Below are 19,407 nucleotides of genomic sequence, written 5' to 3' on the forward strand. Positions count from 1 at the left end.
TCCCATTTTAAGCTTTTGGTCATTTCACTCGTGTGGTCAGGAAGTTCTTGTTCACGTAACTCACATTAGAGGCTAGGCGAGACAGACGTTGGCAAGCTTGAGCAAGAGTACCAGTGTGCAGAATGAAATATTAGAACCCAGTTTACTGGTTACTTGTGCCTGCGCCACTCACCCACGTTGTTGACTGGGAGTTTGGCCATGTGGATCAGCCGTATTAGACATCAGACATTGCCCGTTTTGTTCCAGGAAAATCTCATCATGACACCGCTGTAGTAGCTGTATCTGACCCTTTGCGAGCCCGCTGTACGCCGACTTGTTGTGCAGACGAGCTGGGAGCTATGATTGTCAGCTTAACTTCTTAACATGACATCACATCATGACTTGAAGAGGAAAGCGTCGGTGAAACTCGAACTGCATTTTTCTACCTATTTGCCGATATCCTCCAGTGAAATGGCTATGCACAGTTCGTTTATCGTGGTTCCACAGTTTGTTCTAAATACCAACACAAGACAATTTTCTTCAAAATATCTTCACGACCTCTTAAAAGAAGGCTGCTACTCTCAGTTCTGTGTCGTTTAGTTTTCTGAAACATACCGAAGGTTTTCCTTGGACTAAATAATCTGGACTTGTGTTAGCCATGACAGCTATTCTAATAGTTTAGAAAATTGTCTTGTCTGTATGTCTGATGCTTAAGCATTCACCATTTTTTGCCTTTGCTGGGCAGTTCAATCAAGTGACTAACAAAATGAAATTTGCTCAGTTAAGTAACCCAAGAAAGTCTAGCGTTTAAATTATGAAACACTAGGCTTGTAATGGCAGTTGTGTATGTAAGACCTATGTTCATGTTTATTTTAAAGTACAAGAAATCATAAACTTAAAAGGCCCTGGAAAACCTTTCAAAACTCCACATTTTTTGCACCTTTATTAAGACTTCTATGCTGTGTGCCCTGTTGGAGTGTTTGTATGACTACTGTAGATTTGTTCGCCAGAAATAGCCTGTTTTCTCCCACTCTCCTCGTGCAGTTGATCCTAACATTGTGTTTGACTGTCTTTCTAGGAGTTTTTCAACTATCAGCGAGAAAGTCCTGGGCAAAAGGAAGCTTTGTTTCTGTCCATCTTCTCAACAATGCTACCACCAGAGCACCCACGGGAAAGTGTATGCCAGTAAGGAGCCCTACACCTGCCATGTTTGCCAAAAAGTCTTTCGCCAAAAACGCAGCCTGGTCAGCCACATTCGAGTGCACAGCGGGGAGAGGCCCTATTTATGTACCATCTGTCAAAAATGCTTTACTCATAGAGCCACCCTGAATGCTCATAGAAAGGGGCATTCAGGGGAGAGGCCTTTTGCCTGTAGCACCTGTAAAAAGAGCTTTGCTAGAAAAGGTGCCCTGCGCAAACATGAAAAACTGCACACTACAGAGAGGCCCTATGTGTGTAGAATCTGTCAAAAGAGCTTTACTCAAAAAGCCCACCTGGTTTGTCATGAAAGACTGCACTCTGGAGAGAAACCCTATGTGTGTTGCATCTGTCAAAAGGGCTTTACTCAAAAAAATAATCTCATTAGTCATGAAATGTTGCACTCCGGGGAGAGGCCTTATACATGTAGCACCTGTGGCAAGAGCTTTACTAAAAATGGTCACCTGGTTAAACATAAAATTTTGCACTCCGGCGAGAGGCCCTATGTGTGTAGCATTTGTCAGAAGAGCTTTACTCAAAAAGCCCACCTGGTTGGTCATGAAAAATTACACTCTGGTGAGAGGCCCTATGTGTGTAACATTTGTCAGAAGGCCTTTACTAAAAAGCACCATCTTGTTGGTCACGAAATGTTACACTCTGGTAAGAGGCCTTACGTATGCAACACCTGTGGGAAGAGCTTTACTAAAAAAGACCACCTTATTGGTCATGAAAAATTGCACTCCGGCGAGAGGCCCTTCATGTGTAGCATCTGTCAAAAGAGCTTTACTCAAAAATCCCACCTGAGTGGTCATCTGAAATTGCACTCTGCAGAGAAACCCTTTGTTTGTAGTGTTTGTCAGAAAGGCTTTAGTAGAAAATCTCACCTGGCTGCTCATGGAAAATTACACTCTTGAAAAGGAACTACATATATAGCATCTGTCCAAAAAGGTTCACCGAAAAATTCCAGCTCGTGACAAAAGATTTTCCTCTGTTGAGGTTCCCTAAATGTGTACATCACTCAGAGGAGCTTTATTTAATAGGCCACCCAAGTTACTCATGAAAGATTGCACAGGCCACTCAAGTTACTCATGAAAGATTGCACTCTTGAAAGGAGCCCCACTTGTGTGTCAGTTGCTTTATTATTAGGCAATCTAAGTTGTCACTAATATTGCACTTTAAAAGGCAAACTGCTACCAAAATTTACCTGCCCCAAATTGTTTTAATGTGTTGTATACACTACTAAAGTCTTTTGTGACGTAATTTTAAACACTGCACGAGTGCATGTTTTATTAAAGCTAGTTGAAAACGCCACTCCAGCTGACGCAGCACCTACCGAAGTGCTGCCACAACTGGTGGCCGCTGCGGCGAATTTCCTGAAGTGACGTTACAGTCAGGACTCCCACTGCTGCCGTCGTCTCTCCTCAGTAGCCCTTTTAGTGCGGCCTCACGCAAGTGAGCGTAATTCATGCCTCTTGCAGGGATAATTGCTTTCACGTGTTCCCAAAATTCGAGGAGTTGAAAAAGCTCTGGGTTGCTGAGACAAAGACGGCAAATTCGAAGAGAGCCAGGGCTGCTTGACACGAGGCAATACGGCACCGGCAAGCAAGTATACGGCGACTGCACAAAGGCTGATTTCGTGGTCGCGATGGGCAAGAGGCTCTCGGTTGACTGAACAATTAGCAGGAAGCGAGAATGGCCTACGCGAGAGACGAGTACGGCCGATGTAAGAAGATACTCTGTTGGTGCGGCCGGTTGGCGCATCGGTGGGCGAAAAAGTACAAGCCAGAATAGATGAAGCAACGGAATTTCGACGAACAATGCACGGCGGCACCTGCCTGATGCGCGGCAGGGGGAAAAAAGGATTGTATATCAGAAATCAAGTGAGGAAAATGAGGTTGCAACGGGTTAAGCCTGAGCGGATCTGATTGCTCAAGCCACCAGCAAAAGAACTGCCGTGGCTAGTGTCGCCGAGTTATGTGTATATGATAGCTTTTATTAGGTTAAGGGCGACTCACAAGATCACATTCCTATGGGACGTAGTAATTCATGACTAGGGCTTAAAAAGCATCATGTACAGATACAAAAAGTTCTACAGATACATGCCGGTGTCTGTAATGGCCTTCTTTGCTTCGTTTAAAAATATTTAATTTGTTTACTAAAATAAAAATTGAATGCGAAATACATTTTCGTTTAGCTTTCACTAAATGGGGCTAGCTGTGTAGCAAGTGCGAGTTTTGAAAGACAGTTTTGATTTTAGTACAGAAGTGACATATGTCCAAAATAAATAAACTAGGCTGTTTGGATCATTTTAGTGATCTGCAAAACTTTTCCTACTGGTGCACGATGGTTTTTAAGTCCGCGGGTCACAGGAATGTTAACTGGTGAGTCTCCTTTAAATAAAAGTGATCCAGCAACATTATTTGTACTAATAGTAATATGGGGCCTGTCTCCAAGATCGGCATGGGAGGGAAAGTTGTACAAGTGCAGGGCCTCTCAAATATGAGAAAGCTACAAGACACTACCAGAAGCAGCAAGTCACATGTATTCATGGCCTAGTTTGACAGGCTGTATTTCGCATGAAGACCCCACCTGCTGAGGTTGCTGCAAGTTAAATTGCTGGCATCATGATTTAAAGGTCGATAGCTTAGCTGTAATCTTCCCGGGGTGTCCTTTCTTTTGTTCAAATTTTACCATAATTTTCTTTTTGTACTGCCGTTGATGATTTTGGAAACTAAATACGAATATTTCAGCAGGAGAAACGCCCATGACTCGCGCTGCCGTTTATTCTCGTGATGGAGGTCAGTAATCCACAGTGAGAGCAACCCAGATGCGACGCGGTGGCGGGCTCCATGTCTTCGCTCCGTATAGTTCAGCCACATGAACATACAATGACCTGCCGCGTGAGATTTTACTCGGCGCAAACTTCATCAGGAAAGTTTCCCCCACACAACCGACACGAGGTGATAAGCTAAAATTGGGGCCTGTAGGGGCATGAGCAATGGCATGGCAGCTACACGGTACTTTGCATGGAATTGATTCTGTTAAAAAAAACTAGCTACTGTTGGAAAAATTTTATCACCGGTAAGGAAAGGAAAAAGGGGGCTACATTTAGCAGAATGAGTAAAAACAATGTTGCAACACGAGTCTCCGGTAGGGTGGCAGTTTTACGATGCCAGTGAAGACATTGCAGTACATTCATCGCTTCATGACTTTTTATATTGGCAGGCATCATTGTTTACCTAAATACTTGACAAGGGAACCTTGGTAACAAAAATAATAAAGCAAGAGTTCATTACTTCAATACTGGTGGTGTGGCAAAACATTGTTGAACTACCGAATGAACAAAAACGCGAAATTTTTCGCAGTATAACCTACCTTATTTGCCAAAAGATTTGTAATCTGTCTTTTTTGAGGGCGAACTAGAGCGGCAACAATAGCTCTAATAGCGTGGCACATGCACCATGCTGATTTTTCTCTCTCTTCTGAATCCCAGGTTCTCACTTGCGCACTGTTCGCTGAGAAGCATGGCCGCTTACTGCATGCATTGCACAGTGGTGCATTTAGCGAAAGCAATGATGGCTTTAGTGAGGAAGAGATATACGTACCTCCATTAGATAGTGATGAAAGCGATTCGACAGAAGTAAGTGATGAAGACCACGACGGCAGTGGATACAGCACCTCTATTGACACGAGAGAACAGTGCCTGACCATATGCTGCGGACTGTAAGATGTATAGAGATAATGTGCCTGATTTCACTCGTTTTCCCTTCACTGTCATGAACCTAGGATCCCATGCCAAAAAGCGGTGCCAATCTGCACATATGGAGTGCAAGGAAAGGCTAAATGGGAGGAGCCATTTCATCTACAAGCTCCCAGGTGGAAGCAGCAAGGACTGTGCCGTGTGCAGCAATAGAAAAACAAAAGGAGGCAGGAGGGAAACTGTGTTTTTCTGTAAAACCTGTAGTAACAACCCTGGCCTGCACCCAGGAGAATGCTTTAAACGCTTTCACACGGAGCTCAAATATCGGTAAAGGAGTTGCACACAGAATGCAGGAGAAAAAATAAACATCCTGTGAGTTTTTGTTGCACACTGTTTTTTTTCGCGGTACCAGAAACTAGCGAAGTAGTTTCGGACAGAAACAGCTGGAAGGTGGGTAAAACATTCAGACCAGAAAGAAGGCTAATCGTGAAAGATTCACTTTTATCCCACCATTTGTCAAAAATACTTTGCTGTGAAACACAACCTATAAAGAGCCCCAATTGAACATTGGGGTAAAATGGTGTTTCTGCAATGTCTGTTAGAAAAGGTGTACTTTAAGAAAGCCTGCGAATCATTTGAACTGCCATACTGATCAAAAGCTGTCTTCAAAGTCAAGAAAGATTTTCTACAAAGCGCCGTGGTATATCGCAGTATGTTGCACAGTGGGCGAAGCCCCATGGCCATTATTTACTACTCCCGACTAACATCTGATAGTACCTGTCTGTTCTGTGTACATAAATTAGCAAGATATGCCACACTTAGGCGTTCTAAATAGCATTGCCTGTATTTCAAAGGCGTGATTTATATTTACTTGTTATAGCTAACCAGCGTAACTACGAATATGTTACTGAGTTGGGACTTCTTTTGGCATGGTGTATACATGGCCTCTAATTGTGAGCTCGAAAAGGTTAGAGGAAGTTTTCAAATAAACACGGCATGCTTTGTGAACGTCTTGACCCGCCTAAATCTTGAAGTGGCAATATATTTAAATGCCACTTCACTCTGAGTAGCCATGACTGAAGTACTACTTCAGCTGACGTGCCTACAAACAATGGAGCAGCACTGTGCCAACAACCCACCAAGAACTGTCAGCATTAGTCCCAAAAAATATATTGTGCCAACTACTGCAGCACCAAAACGACGGAGGAAAAATGCACCATTGCAAGGGTCACAGAACCAACCGACTGGGTTGTCGAGCACTGCCGTACATCAACAAATGACGAATTGTTAGCTTATCTGAGGGAACGCACCATGTTCACAGTGATGATTGGTATTGGTTCCCCCTTTGTAGCGGGGTGATGACTTGTCATCTTACCAAAAAGGACTAATTTGCCAAAAGAACTAATTACCAAAAAGGGCTAAGTGTTGGATGCCAAATTAGCATTTGGGCATATGAAATTGCAGCAGTCCAGCTTGAAACTTTGTGCACTTGCAACTCTAAAAACACTAGATAATTTTTGTGACCGCCCTTCAGCCTCAAGTATGCATGTGAGCTCTTTGAATGAGCCATCGACATCTTTAGGGGTTCTATTGCTAACTGTTACTTTGGGTTACATTCTCATTGCCTCCAAAACTTTACGTGAGCACAGCACAATTCTTCAAGAAGTGCTTGAGCCAGCCCATCAGAGCAATTTAAGCTAAATGCTCCCAAGATAAAGCTGCAGTCACGTCTCTGCTATGCAGAGCACCTAGTTACACTAGTACTTTCATATGGCCTGAAGCTTGTACAAACTATCATGGCTATGAAACCTTTTCCAACATGACAAGTTGTTCAGGTTCATGGAGATTATCACATTTATGGCCAAATTTTGACCTTTACAATAGAGACTGCACAAGTGCGGTCTTCTGAAGAGAAGTCCACAAGGCTGTGGAATGTGAATATGGATCGAATCATCAATCTTTAAGTCGAGTTTTACCAAGGCTTACGTGCTAAGATCCTTTGATGACAAAAAGTCCATCGTAGTCTCTGCAGGTGTCAGTGTAGGTGTACTTGGTGTAGCTCTCCAAAACAAGCAACCTGTTGCATACACATCATCATTCACTGCTGCACAAATAAAAAAAGAATGAATGAGAATTGTGTTGGTCTCCGAACACTTCTGTGTTTACATTAAATCCAGTCAAGTCAATGTCCACACTGAGCACACGCCATAGATGGGTTTTGCAAAAAGGACTGGTGTGGTCACACCTGGACTCCAATAGCTGCTTCTACAATTTCAAAGTTGTGACGTACAGCTTGTGTATGTACCAGGAGGGCACCTCGCTATTTCAGACCCCTTGACATTCTTACCACACATCAGTTTAGCTGACACGTCAGGCTTGGAACAATGCAAAGTAGTGACTGGTCACTGCGTCGACATAGAAGCTATAGCAACTTCATGATGACATACTCAAAAGATCCAATTTTTCATTTTCCATCATTTGGTTGGCCAGTGTCCATTGTAGGTGACAATCACGGAGTCAAGCTATGCTTTCACAACTAGAATAAATTCCATCTTTCAGCTGGCTTCCTGTCTGTAATACAGCTTGTGATTCCTGCTTCCTGTTAGAAAGGTGCTTTGCAACGACCACATGTTCATCAAGGCATTGTTGCTGTCAGGTTTGGCGTTCCAGAAGCGATAGTCTGTGGCAGTGCCGATGATTCAACTTACTATCCTTCAAATGATTTCTTGCAAGCTTGGACATTTCATACAACTAGCTCTCTTTGCACTATCCTTAGTCAAACAGACTTGCGGAAAAATTGGTACAGACTGTCTAGCACAGCCTCAGAAAGCATTAAAGGCTGGTACCAAAATTTCAGTTCTAAGCGGCACATTACATGGTGAGCTGTCTCGACCAGCTTAGAGAGATGGACGGAGGAAAGCCGTTGACGGGTTTAACAAAACATGCCTTTAATGCAAACACCCGTAGAACCCTACAGCAAACCACACTAGCTACAAACGACACCAAATCGGTCAACAATGAAACCCCTAACTAAATATAACCCCACACAATCAATGAAACACGAAATTCGCTACAATAAAGTCCATTTACAGTACAATCCAAGGACCCCCGTCCACACTTTACGAATATTCATCATCTTCTCTGAAGTACTATTGAGTAGTCCCTCGTGTCCTACATTACGTATCCCTACTGGACTGGCCTACCCCGGTTGTCAGCGCTGACGTGTCCCATTTTTGCGTGGCCGCAATGTGGTGGTAGCCGTCGTCTCGTGGTGATGCCAGCATTCGTGCGCTCGGTCGTCGTGTGGACGGCGTTGGCATTGCGTGTCCCAAATTAGTTCCCTGGTGGCTACCCTCGTGGTAGCCGCTGCCACTGGAGGTCCCCAGGTAGGTAGATACCAGAACGAACGTAGCCCTTCGGGGCAGTCGAAGCGAAGGTCGAGGGATCATGGCTGCTGGCCGCAGGTGCCCGACCGCCGCCACTGGGGCCACAATATGCAGGTTTGTGGTGCGACTAGGATGCCGCAGCGGATGCGAGGTCGGCCCGCTCCTGCCCAAGCTTGGTAGGCATAGACGGTGGCCGGGCTGCGGCCCCGTGCTCGTTCCTCGAAGCTCCCAGGCTACTTCCACCACCTGGTTCATTGGCACATGCTGATTGGCTGTCTGCCTTTTCTTGTCTACATTTGGTGATCATGGCGCCTCCTTCGCGGCGTTCTTGGATTGGCTGTCCCGTGAGCTACCATATTTCGGGTGCCGCGGTGTTTCGGCGCGCCGTTCCTTGATTGGTGCGATCCTGGGCACAGTTCAAATTTGTGGCCTTTGCTTTGCCAGGGTTTTTTGGTGCATCTCTCATGGGGTGCCCTTGACACATGACACTAAGAAAACTCGGCCACTACTATGAATTGCCTACCGTCCCCTTCTGAGCTGCTACTGGGAGGGCGTGCTAAATCGGGGTACTGAAGCCAACAGAACAGCAGCAACTTCAACCATACTACATCTACAAGCCAGTGCAATTGAAACCAAAGTTTTGACAGGCATCAGCACCTAGGGTTGCCACCTTTCCCCGAAGAAAAAACCGGTGCTTCGGGGGCCGGTCGGGGGACCATACTGGCTGCAAGCATTGCTGTTTCTCCCAAACACGCGGTCTGCTGACTCAGCTGGCGGAAAACTTACACGCCGACTACTGTGCCGGCTGCCGGCAAATTTTCACACTGTCTACTGTGCCGGCTGCCGGGACAATAGCAGTGATAAATGCCGGCAGTTTGGTCACATGACTCCAGCTAGCCAATGGGGGTGAAGTGCAGGCAACCATCCACGCAGCCTACTTTGCCGGCTGCCGGCAACATAGACAGTTCCTTTTTTTTTTCGGATTCAATGACGATCGGCAATCGACGGTAGGCAGTTCGAATGAAATATCGGCAAGGTCCTCGGAGGCGTCACCAAATCACCCCCCTACCCGGCTGGGTAAAATCAAGACAGACTGATCAGTTGCAGTTGCAAAACGACACCAGCGAGGATTGGTGTACTGGATGGGAGCAGACTGACTTGATCTTTACTCAACCGCCCAAACCGCTTCCGCTCACTGACTAGCCAGCGTCACTATCAATTATTAGCAGTGACGCTGGTCAGTCAGTGAGCGGAAGCGGTTTGGCCGGGACTGAACCATGACCGATAGTGGAGCCTGAGAGGTGGTGCTGATATATGTCACTCCGACCATCAACTATCGGCACGAATGCGTACGACGGGGGTCAGAAGGTAACGAAGCCAGCCGGGCTGCTCGAAAAAGTGCACCCAAGCCGAACAAAGCTACGTTTCGTCACAGGGTAAGGCAGGAGATACGAGAAACACCCACGGGCCAAGGCGGGCAAACCTGTCGCAAGTACCGCGGAGATCTTTTCACGGTAGCTCGTACGATTCCCAGGCGTCTTGAGAGGCACACACAACGTCGTTAGTGGGGGGCGAGGTTGTGCGCCGACATGTCTCCGAAATATTCCTTCCCCTGAAGACGAAATTCACACACACCTGATTATAAAACACTTTCTCTCTGTCCCACTCGCCAGGAAAATACGAAACGTTGTCGACCTGAGCGTTTACCTAGAGGGACTCTAGTTGCTCTAGTCGAGAGAGAAGCCGTCGAGTGGCATCCAGGATTGAGGGCGCTGCCAGCGTACGTTGCACTTCCAAACCTTGACATTTTTTTTTTTTTTTTGACGGGGGGAGGGGGATATTTTGTACGCCGCTTTGGGCGCGAGCCATAGCATTAGCTTTGATTACTGCGTGTACATTTTGTAAAATGAAACCTAAACTTTCAAATATTCACCAATTTATACCATCTTGTAATCACACGCTGTTTCTTGATGTGAATGGTTAGTTACCTACTGTTCAGTTAAAACTGGTTGAAAGCGGGCGCATTAACCACCTTCATGTTCGATTCCCGGCCAATCCGCGGGCCTGTGTGGGTATGCACCATGAGCACAGAACAGGGAGGATTTTGCCATGAGACGATGAACGCGAGGGCAATGCTAGTTCGGGGCTGCGCATCCCGGACGTAAGCGAAGTGACGGAACCGTCGAACGCAATGTCAACGTACGCATGCAGCGCCGCTAATCCCAGGTGGCACTCGAGCACCCCGCTCCACGGGCGGGTGGAGCGTCATACGGATCACTGTGCCATATGCATGCTACAGAGGCAATGAGACGGTGGCTTCATTTGAAGGTTCTCAGCCCGCTTTCCTAGTTCTGTTTCTTCTGTCGGGTGAATCGCTTTGCTGCGTGCAGTGTTTTAACGCTGGCGATCCGGCGTGCGTGAAAGTTGTGGCATGGGAAGACACAGTTCGGGAAAGATGCTCGTCGCCTCCTCCCCTCTCGGAACCCCTGAAAAGGTGCGTCTGCCTTCGCTTGTGTCCGCACACGACGGCGCTATGTGTCTTCTTCTTTTCGTCCTGTTTCAAGCGCTACTTAACGATGTATCAACAGCAACTAGCCCAACTGTCGATTTTCCTGTGTTCCCGACCCCTCGGGGCCCGCTGTATCTGCGGTCGCCGTTGTTTCGAGTCGCAGTGACGGGTGGACGCGCAACATTGCCGGGAGCAGGCGCCGTTCCCGGCCGTGGTTGGGAAATGACGACCCCGATTGCGTTCGAACCCTCATGGGGGGGCTGCCAATGCAGGTTTATTTTGTGCGACAGTGATCCTGCAACATGCTGCAGGCACCTGAAGCAAACGTTCGAAGCTGCAACATCATTCAGCGCTAGACAATGTGCAGATGCCCCGCCACAGTAGCGTCGGCAGAATAAAACCACGGCCGTGGTTGCGTGCGGATTGGGTAACCACATGCAACTACGGCGACACGGAGAACGTAACTCAAGAGTACAGCATACACGTAGCGTTGGCGACAGCGACGAGGGAAAAAAATCTACACATAGGCCACCGAACCAACCGCAGCGTAGGGCCGTCGCCGTCGCTCGTGTTTGGTTGGCCCGAAGCATCCCACAAGCGAGCGAAAGCAACGGAGTGCATTGCCGGGTTGTGTATAGATTTTCTTGCTCGTCGCTGTTACATCAGCTGGAGGCTCGCAACTGTGGTGTGAAGCAGCAACGCCGGAAAGTGTGCTGGCTTCTGCACTGTTGTTCAACCCAGACACCTCTTCAAGTCCAGCTTACAAACACAGCGTATGCTACCCTTCCAGTTTTCCCCTTCTTCTAGTGGGGTATTGCGGGCTGGCAGTGCACTGGCATTGAGATGTAGGGTAATTGGGCCGCGGAAATGGAGGGCTGCGCGAGTTGGAACACTTTCAAAGGAAACAGGCAGTGTGAAAACTACCAAACACCAGCAAGAGAGAGCGAACGGACACTGCACTCTGTTTGCGATTAATCTCTACGTTGTGGTTGTGTGCTTTTTTGCACTGTTCTTTTCTTTCATTAAATGTGTAGTGGTTGTTGCATTCCCATACGGGCCGAGAAATGAACACGGACTCGCTCATGGCCCTCTGGAGGATGCATGTGACAAAAAACACAGGGCAGGCACTCTGTAAGTCTATTCAGGCATTGGTTCAACAGAGCACCATGCTGCTGCGGCACCACCTGGCACCACAGACACCCGCTGCGGTGGCTCAGTGGCTGAGCCGTTGTGCTGCTGAGCACATGGACGCGGGTTCTATATCTGGCCGTGGCAGCGGCTTTTATGATGGAGGTGAAAAGCATAACCCATGTGCTCGAGATTTCACGAGGTGGTGAAAATGTGGCGTGCCCTCCACTACGGCACGCCTCAACGCCTGTGAAGTGTCGGCGCATTAAGCCCCATAATCAATCAATCAATCAATCAGGCACCACAGTCGGTGACACTGAGGAATGTCCACCGGCTGTGGGCGTGAGAGCTTTTCGGACTCTGCTAGAGAGATAGGGAGGACTGCAAGCCACCTTCTGGCATAGACACCTCTCTTGTGGTGTGCGGAGATGCAAGCGATGAACAAGTGTTTGAGTGCTGAACAAACATTACACAGAGCAGAGTAGTGGCAGTGGTGCGTGAATTTTTCTCACTCTGTCCAGAGCTACGATGAGGTTAGTAGTTGGCTGTTAAAGGAGCCATGAAGACAAAACACAAGTTTTGTTCATCCAAAAGATGGCTTCGTTAGAATCATACTGACACCGGTTTTAGCGTAAACTTCGCTCAAATAAGCTATACAATTAGGAAAAAAGGGAATGGCCATGCGACCCACTCGCTCATTTCCCGCAACAGAACCTATGATGTCATACGATACTTCTCTGCTATTGGCGGAGACCGGCAAAAGCAAACGCAAATTAGGCTGAGCTTATAAGCTTGCAGAACATGCAGTTTGTGCTTAAATTGAGGGCACATTCTTTTTAAAGCAATGAGAATGGTAGGACAAACAGTGCAAGTTACGAGAGCACATGTAAACATAGAAGTAGTGATGCGTACTGCTGTTGGTACTGCACGCACTATGCGTGGTTTAACTGCACAGCACTGCTGTGCTTTGGGGTTGTCTCAAACGACACCGGCCCTTTGACTCAAGCAAGGGTGTCTTACATGGCCATATTTGTCGAGCGAGCACCATGTCTCACGGAACGATTATTTTCTCCCAGAACAAAAACAAGCCAGGTTTAAATACGGCTTGCCACGGTGCCATGTAAGTTTAGTAACATAAACAAATGCGCGAATGCGGCCGGAGGGTACCTCGATGCCAGTGTCGCTGTACAGGGTGGAGACACTCTGAATGGTCCCGTGCCGCCGCAATTGGGTGAGCGTGCTCAACACGTTGTTCTTTTCGTTTCTCACGAGACCCAGCAAAGCGAAACAGATAAGATGACTCAAACTTCGCCAGTAAACCGGCGATAATTTTAGTGCGGTTTTGATACAATGACTTGCTTTGGTGGTGAGCGAGTGACCCAAAATGGCGGCATCAGCGTATGCGTGTCTCTACCCTGTACGACGGACGCGTGAATCAAGGAACCCTTGGCTGCACAGCGGTCGGTTACTGTGATGTCATTGCAGACCGCAAAAACACACGATTTAGCAAAGAATTAAAATTGTAACTTAGATAGGTTAATTTCTCAGTGAATAAAGCATCGTTTGTATCCGGACAAGCGCTGGGGGCACAATAAAACAAACTCTTTCGGATAAAAAAAGTTGTATTTTGTCTTCATGGCTCCTTTAAAGGTGCCGGGAGTGGTTCACCAGCCTCTGCACCACCTGAGCATGGAATGCGTAAGGAGAACACCTGAGTATTAGCCCCTGTCCAACAAGTGCAATCACACAGAAACAGAAACGGTGCCACACTGACTAAGACAAATGGTGTGACCACCAATTTTATTCTTTGATTGAGCATTGAAGTTTATGGGAAACTAAATGAGAGGTGCTCCTTGCAAGATGGTTAGCTGCAGTTTGAAAGTCTGTAATCCAGGACTAAGTGAACTCATCGCATGATCACAATGGCTACACAGAGATGGCCCCACATTCATGGCTGCTGTAGGCCACCATGGTGTATGCCTTCTGTTCACTCAAATTCCTGTCATGTCAATGTTGCTTTGCATAAATATTTTCATTGCGGGCATTTCTGTGCACTTCATTTCTAAAAACACATATTTTTGTGGATTTTAAAAAACCATGTAGCCATAGAAATTATAGTACTTAATATATACGAAGACTTTCCAAAAGGAAGCTACATCAGGCTGCTTTTAAACTATATAACTTGTAACAAGAAGTAAGTAAGGCATTCAAGTGAAATATCCACAGTGTGTGGGAAGCATTCACGAGAAGGCGCGAGCAAACTCCAAAGGGAACCCGCACAAGTCGCCTCGGCGGGGAGTCCTAAGCTCTGTTGCTGTTTCATGAGCGGCCATTCCCAAGAAACTGTTGCTCACTCCTTCACAAGCATGGCATTGCTAATGTGCTTGAGCACACTCTGCAGGGAAGCACTCTGCACGGCCGGGTGTTTGCAGTTGGCTCTGCGCAGCCAGAAAATAGTGAGACCCATTCAGGCCGAATGCCTTGACCTCATGGTTCGCTTTGACTGAGACAACCTGCTTGAGGGATCTGAGATTTACAACAAGTAGTAGAGTGAAACTATGGTTTTGAGCATAGGCAGAGCAGTTTTGCTTTGTTGAAATGCTAAAGCCTGAGGTCTTGGTTTTCTGGAATGCGTGAAATGCAAGAAATCGTGAGGAATGCAGAATTGTACAAAATATGAAAGCGCAGGCATGAGCTGGCGAACACACTCCGAGGAACAGCGTTGTAAGAAGAGGGCTCCAAAAAAGGGTGACAGGATGTGCATCAATGAAGGGTAGGCCACTTCCACATGTGCTAAATGGCAAATGAGCTCTTTTGATGATAATAATCTTTATTTTGCCCAAAACTGAGGGGGAGAAGGACAGAATGGGATGTTCCTTGAGAGCTAAAAGGACCCATGGGGCCTAAGGATGGCTCCTGGCGATGGTGAGCAAGGGGAATGAGCTGTATAGGATGCTGACGTGGGTCTGGTCCAGTTGTGACAGGCATGGCTGCAAAGTTCAGAAAATTCAACAGCAGATCAACAGAACGTCTACCTAGGCCTTTTGCCATTGGATTCTTAGATAGTTCTAAGCATTCCTTATGCGGTTTTCTTTCCAAAGCTGTACAGCTGGCATCTCAAGCTTTCATCTGCGATTGAGCAAGGCCCTGCATAACTTTTCTGGGATTATCACGATTTAATGGTGTGCCTGCAAGAAACTTGAAGCTAAAAACATGTATGGGATGCACAGAAAACTATGCTGGGTGATAGATCCTGCAATCTTGTCTGGCACAAAAGGTACTGAGCAATACATGCTTGGGCCAAGGGTTGGGGTTGTTTTGCATTGAAACAAAGGAGGTATGTCTGGTAGGCTGAACTGCGTGCTTGTGAGCAAAGTTAATGGCATTGTGTGGGTGAATTTTTTCTGTTGGTTTTTTTGCTTCCAGAAGACACGTACAATGGTGAGATTGGTGTCTCATGTGGTGTGACATTTGTTGGTGCTGACAGCGGTGTTCCCGAAATGTCCACCGACGCAGCCTGCAGCCAACAGACCCAGACAGCCATTGCCACTGGTACCAGAGGTACCATTTCTGTTCCTTCTAGCTGCAGGTCTCTGTGCATTACTATTAATTTTTTTGCAGGTACACAGTGTGCGCTGACGCTCCTCATCAGCACCACCTCCCAAACTGAACAGGAATTTCCAGGTTCGGATTCAGGGTTTCTTGCCTGTGCGAGCGTTTTCATTCAGAGTAATCAACAGCTGCATGCATTGTAAATGAAATGTTTTCACTTGGTACTTTGTGCATATTGTCAAAGTCAAATGAAATGTTTTCGCTTGGTACTTTGTGCATAAGTGCACCAAGTGTTCCAATTTTATCACATGGTATGGGAGACTAGGTTTGTTAGTAAACTCTTCTCAGGCACAGTGGATTAGTGGGCGTGCTGGTGTGCACAAAGTTACTGATTCAGTGCAGGTGGGGAGCTGAGTTTTGAATAACCTAAATTTAACACTTACAGTGCACAATAGTTGAGCTCACACTTATAAACTTTCTGCTTTTTTTTAAATTTGGTTGTAGACCACTACAACACTCACAGAGCCCTGCGGTGGCAACAGTGTGGTAATAAAGACAGTTTTTGTCACTTGTATGTATTTTCTTTAAGAAAAGCTTTCACGTGGTAGATATTTTTGAGAGACCTGCTCACCATTGTATTTTTTGCTATGTTGTATCAGAGTTCCTCAATGCTTTTCTGGTCACGAAACTCCTTCGTAACGCTTCGGGAGGGGGTTGCGATGTCGCTTAAGCCGCCGACGTGGCGGCGCTGGGAGCACCGAGGGGGCAGGCGAGATCTGCGCCCTGCATCGACGAAGCTAGGCTGCCATGGAATCTGGCGGTGTCGATGGGTTGTTTTCGCAGTTTCAAGGAATTAGTCAATCGCTACTTTTAGATGACTGACTTGATAGATACTTTGAGCGCTTGCCATCAACCTTCAGGCAGCCTGTCTAAAGCATCATGCACCAAAATTATGCTCAGTGCCGACGAAATCCTCAGCTTTGTCAACACGGTGTGCCTTACTGGAGTCCCTGAAAAGCATTGAGGGGCTCTGGCATCATACAAGGAGCTGTTAGTCGCTCATCACATTTATTTGCCATCGTGGTGACCCTGTCCACTCGTAACGAATTTGAACCGTACTGCATACCTTGGATGGTCTAACTACCCCAGGTGCCGTGGCGCCCCTTTTTCTATTCATTTCTGGCCCCACAAATGATGCCGCATCGAGCATAACCACACCAGCCAGGACCTACCCGCAGTTTGCACGATCTAATGCAGTAATTACCCTCAGCATTCAAACCTTCTGCCAGCGTCGCAAGGTACCCTCAGCGTCGCTTGTACAAAACACTACAACCTTGATTACCTTTCTCTGGCTGGGATTATTTTTCTTGGCTATGTGTTCATTAGTGCACACTCTACGCACGACCTCCGAGATCTTCTTGTTCAGAAAATGTTTTGCCTTCCTTCATCGCTCTCCTCTGTTGTATATATCTATACATTTTGCCTCCATTTTTTATTCGTTTCTCTTCCTATTTGTTGTATTTTTGTATGCCTTATATTCACCTTTTGTCATCCTGTCAGGACTTTTTTGTCCATTTCCTACTGTTGCATTAGCGGAAAAATGTGTTCATTCGCTTCAGGTTATTTCTCTCCACAAGTCCAACCAGTGTATCTCGTCAGCTTTTGTGAGTGCGTATTCCAAAATTTCCTACTGATTTTTCTACTGTTCTGTTTGCACCCACTTTTGCATTAAAGTCTGTCATTACAATTGTGTAATGCACTGTTTTCTTATTCATTGCTGACTTGACATATTGGTAGATTGACATCTTTGTAGGAGCGTACCACGGCCTCATCCTCATAGCTAGGTGTTGGTGCAGAGGATTGTATTATCTTAAACCTGTATCGCTTGTTTGTCTTGATCACTACTCCAACCCTTTCGTTTATACTGATGAATTGTTCCTGGTTTCCTGCTATCTCCTTGTGGTTCGAAAATCCCACCCCGTGTTCTTTCTTTTCGTGAGAACCCCAATAGCACAGAATATCCCTGCTGCTTATTTCTATGAATCCTCCTGTTCCGACCTCACTCAGCCCAATAATATTCCACTTTATGTCCAAGAGCTCCTCTAATAGTACAGCTTCCCTCACTAGGCAGGGTGCATGTATTTAATGTTGCCACGTTCAACTTCCAAAGGCGGCCTGCCTGGACCCAGAGATGCTTTGCATCCTCTGCTGTATCAGTTGCCTGACCGCCGCCATGGTCAGATGCTCTATAGCTGCTGGGGAAAAAGGGCGGAGAGTTGGGTCGGCAATCATGGAAGGTTGGGCCAGTTACTACACCAGGGTGGTCAAATCCTTGTTTCGTGAGGGAGTGCTGTTTCTGTCCCTAAGAGCCTTCCTAGCATTGTTGCACCTATTTATTTTAGCTTTCAGGTATCCGAGATGATGTTTACTGCTGGGCCAGGCAGCACTCCATACCTGGAATATTTTGCCAGCAAAAAAGTAATAAAAAACAAGAAAAGGAAAAGGAGATGAAAAAAAGGAAAGTAGACAAAGAAAAAGAGACTTGCATATGTGTTTTCAAAATAATGGGCTCCTGTTTGGCCCGTTAAAACTTCAGATAATGCTTGACTCTTCTTATACATGGGAAAAATTTGCGATTGCTTCGTGGCTGTCATTTTGCAGTCCTACATTATCTCGGAGGGAGGGAAGACTGAGTGAGTCAGTAAATAAAGAGCGGGCAGGGCTGTTGTCTGCAAAAGGAACAGGAAGGCATGTAGCGCTTTAATAATATAATCAAGGGATGGCCCATCTTGTTTGTTGTATTTGGGGGATGTCAAGGTCGAAAAGCAGGTGAATTGGTGATAGTGATTAAAATCCGAGTTAGTCTTCCATAGCGCGCCATTGTAGGTGTCCCTGGATAAGCTTTTAAAAAAAGAAAAAAAAAACAAAAGATACTGCATTGGGTGACAATCGCGGTCACTACTAATTTCAAAGCATACTGTTCCCTCACCTCAGGAGGTTGAAATCAGTTACAAAGAAGCCGGTGTGCGCAGCAATTGTACTATGAACACAACAACACACACTCGTAACAGTGTATGCGTGAGAAAAGAAAAACAAAGCTGCAGAAGTGAGCATAATCTATTCACAGACAACGCACGCGAATAAGCAGAGAACGCACTTATTCTGGGTAAATATGATCCCTCACAATGCTCCGCCACTTACTACGTTGCAGGTGTTCGAAATAGCTCTACGAAGCCAGTGCGTGCAGCAATTGTACTATGAACGCGACAGCACACTTGTAATAGTGCACGCATGCGAAAAGAAAAAAAAAAGCCACAGAAGCGAACATAATGTACCCACAGAGATATTTTCCCGCCATACATGTATTATATATGTTGTTTAGAAGTCTTGTGTCAGTCTACCAATCATTTAATGCTTCCAGCACTGTTGCGGTGTGTACTTTGTGTTTTTTCATACTCTACAAATGCCATGTAAAGGGAGTGTATGCTGCAAATCTTTCCATAATTTGATTGATGGCATGCATGTGATTCATTGTTGAGTATCATTTTTTAAAACTAGCCTGCTCTCTAGGTTGTTGGTATCTAGGTTATCACGTATGCGGTTAACTGTTACGTTGGTAAGAGTAGGTTGATGGGTCTCAATTGTTTAGGTCTATGGTAGCCCCCTCCTTGTGAACCATAGTTATGGTGGCATTTCTCCACGCTGTGGGCTCTTTTACGAGTCCTTAAGCATTCTGAAAATTGCAGAGCAGGCTTTTCCAATACAATATTGTTCAGAAGCTATAGTTTACGACTATATCATGTGACACATTTAACTGTGTTACCGGCTATGTTCAGCTACTGTTTGGTCACGTGCTCCAATTGCAAGTTGAATTTTAGGGTGTGTACACATTTTTTTCTAACTAGATGGTTAAAAGCATTTCCGGTAATTGTTGTAGTGGCCTTTTGGCTGCGCAG

General features: G+C 46.2%; 2 protein-coding genes across 5 annotated transcripts in view; one reads left to right on the forward strand and one right to left on the reverse strand.

The window, feature by feature from the left end:
- LOC144158704 (uncharacterized) overlaps positions 1-19,407 on the forward strand; it is a 48,785-nt gene that overhangs the window by 12,396 nt on the left and 16,982 nt on the right. For 2 of the 4 annotated variants that reach the window (XM_077689756.1, XM_077689758.1), the window contains exons 5-7: positions 1,058-1,164; positions 15,326-15,460; positions 15,521-15,583. In XM_077689756.1, the coding sequence (XP_077545882.1) occupies positions 1,058-1,164; positions 15,326-15,460; positions 15,521-15,583 (305 nt within the window). The other 2 variants (XM_077689759.1, XM_077689757.1) reach the window with 2 other exon arrangements.
- LOC144158706 (uncharacterized) overlaps positions 14,755-19,407 on the reverse strand; it is a 55,114-nt gene continuing 50,461 nt past the window's right edge. The window contains exon 6 of the mRNA XM_077689766.1: positions 14,755-14,889. Coding sequence (XP_077545892.1) covers positions 14,784-14,889 — 106 coding nt within the window. The 3' untranslated portion in view covers positions 14,755-14,783. The remainder of the gene's footprint in view (positions 14,890-19,407) is intronic.

The sequence above is a fragment of the Haemaphysalis longicornis genome, unplaced genomic scaffold, assembly GCF_048455015.1.
Source record: "Haemaphysalis longicornis isolate Haplotype H1 unplaced genomic scaffold, Haemaphysalis longicornis Haplotype H1 scaffold_10, whole genome shotgun sequence".
In the NCBI taxonomy this organism is placed as follows: Eukaryota; Metazoa; Arthropoda; class Arachnida; order Ixodida; family Ixodidae; genus Haemaphysalis; species Haemaphysalis longicornis.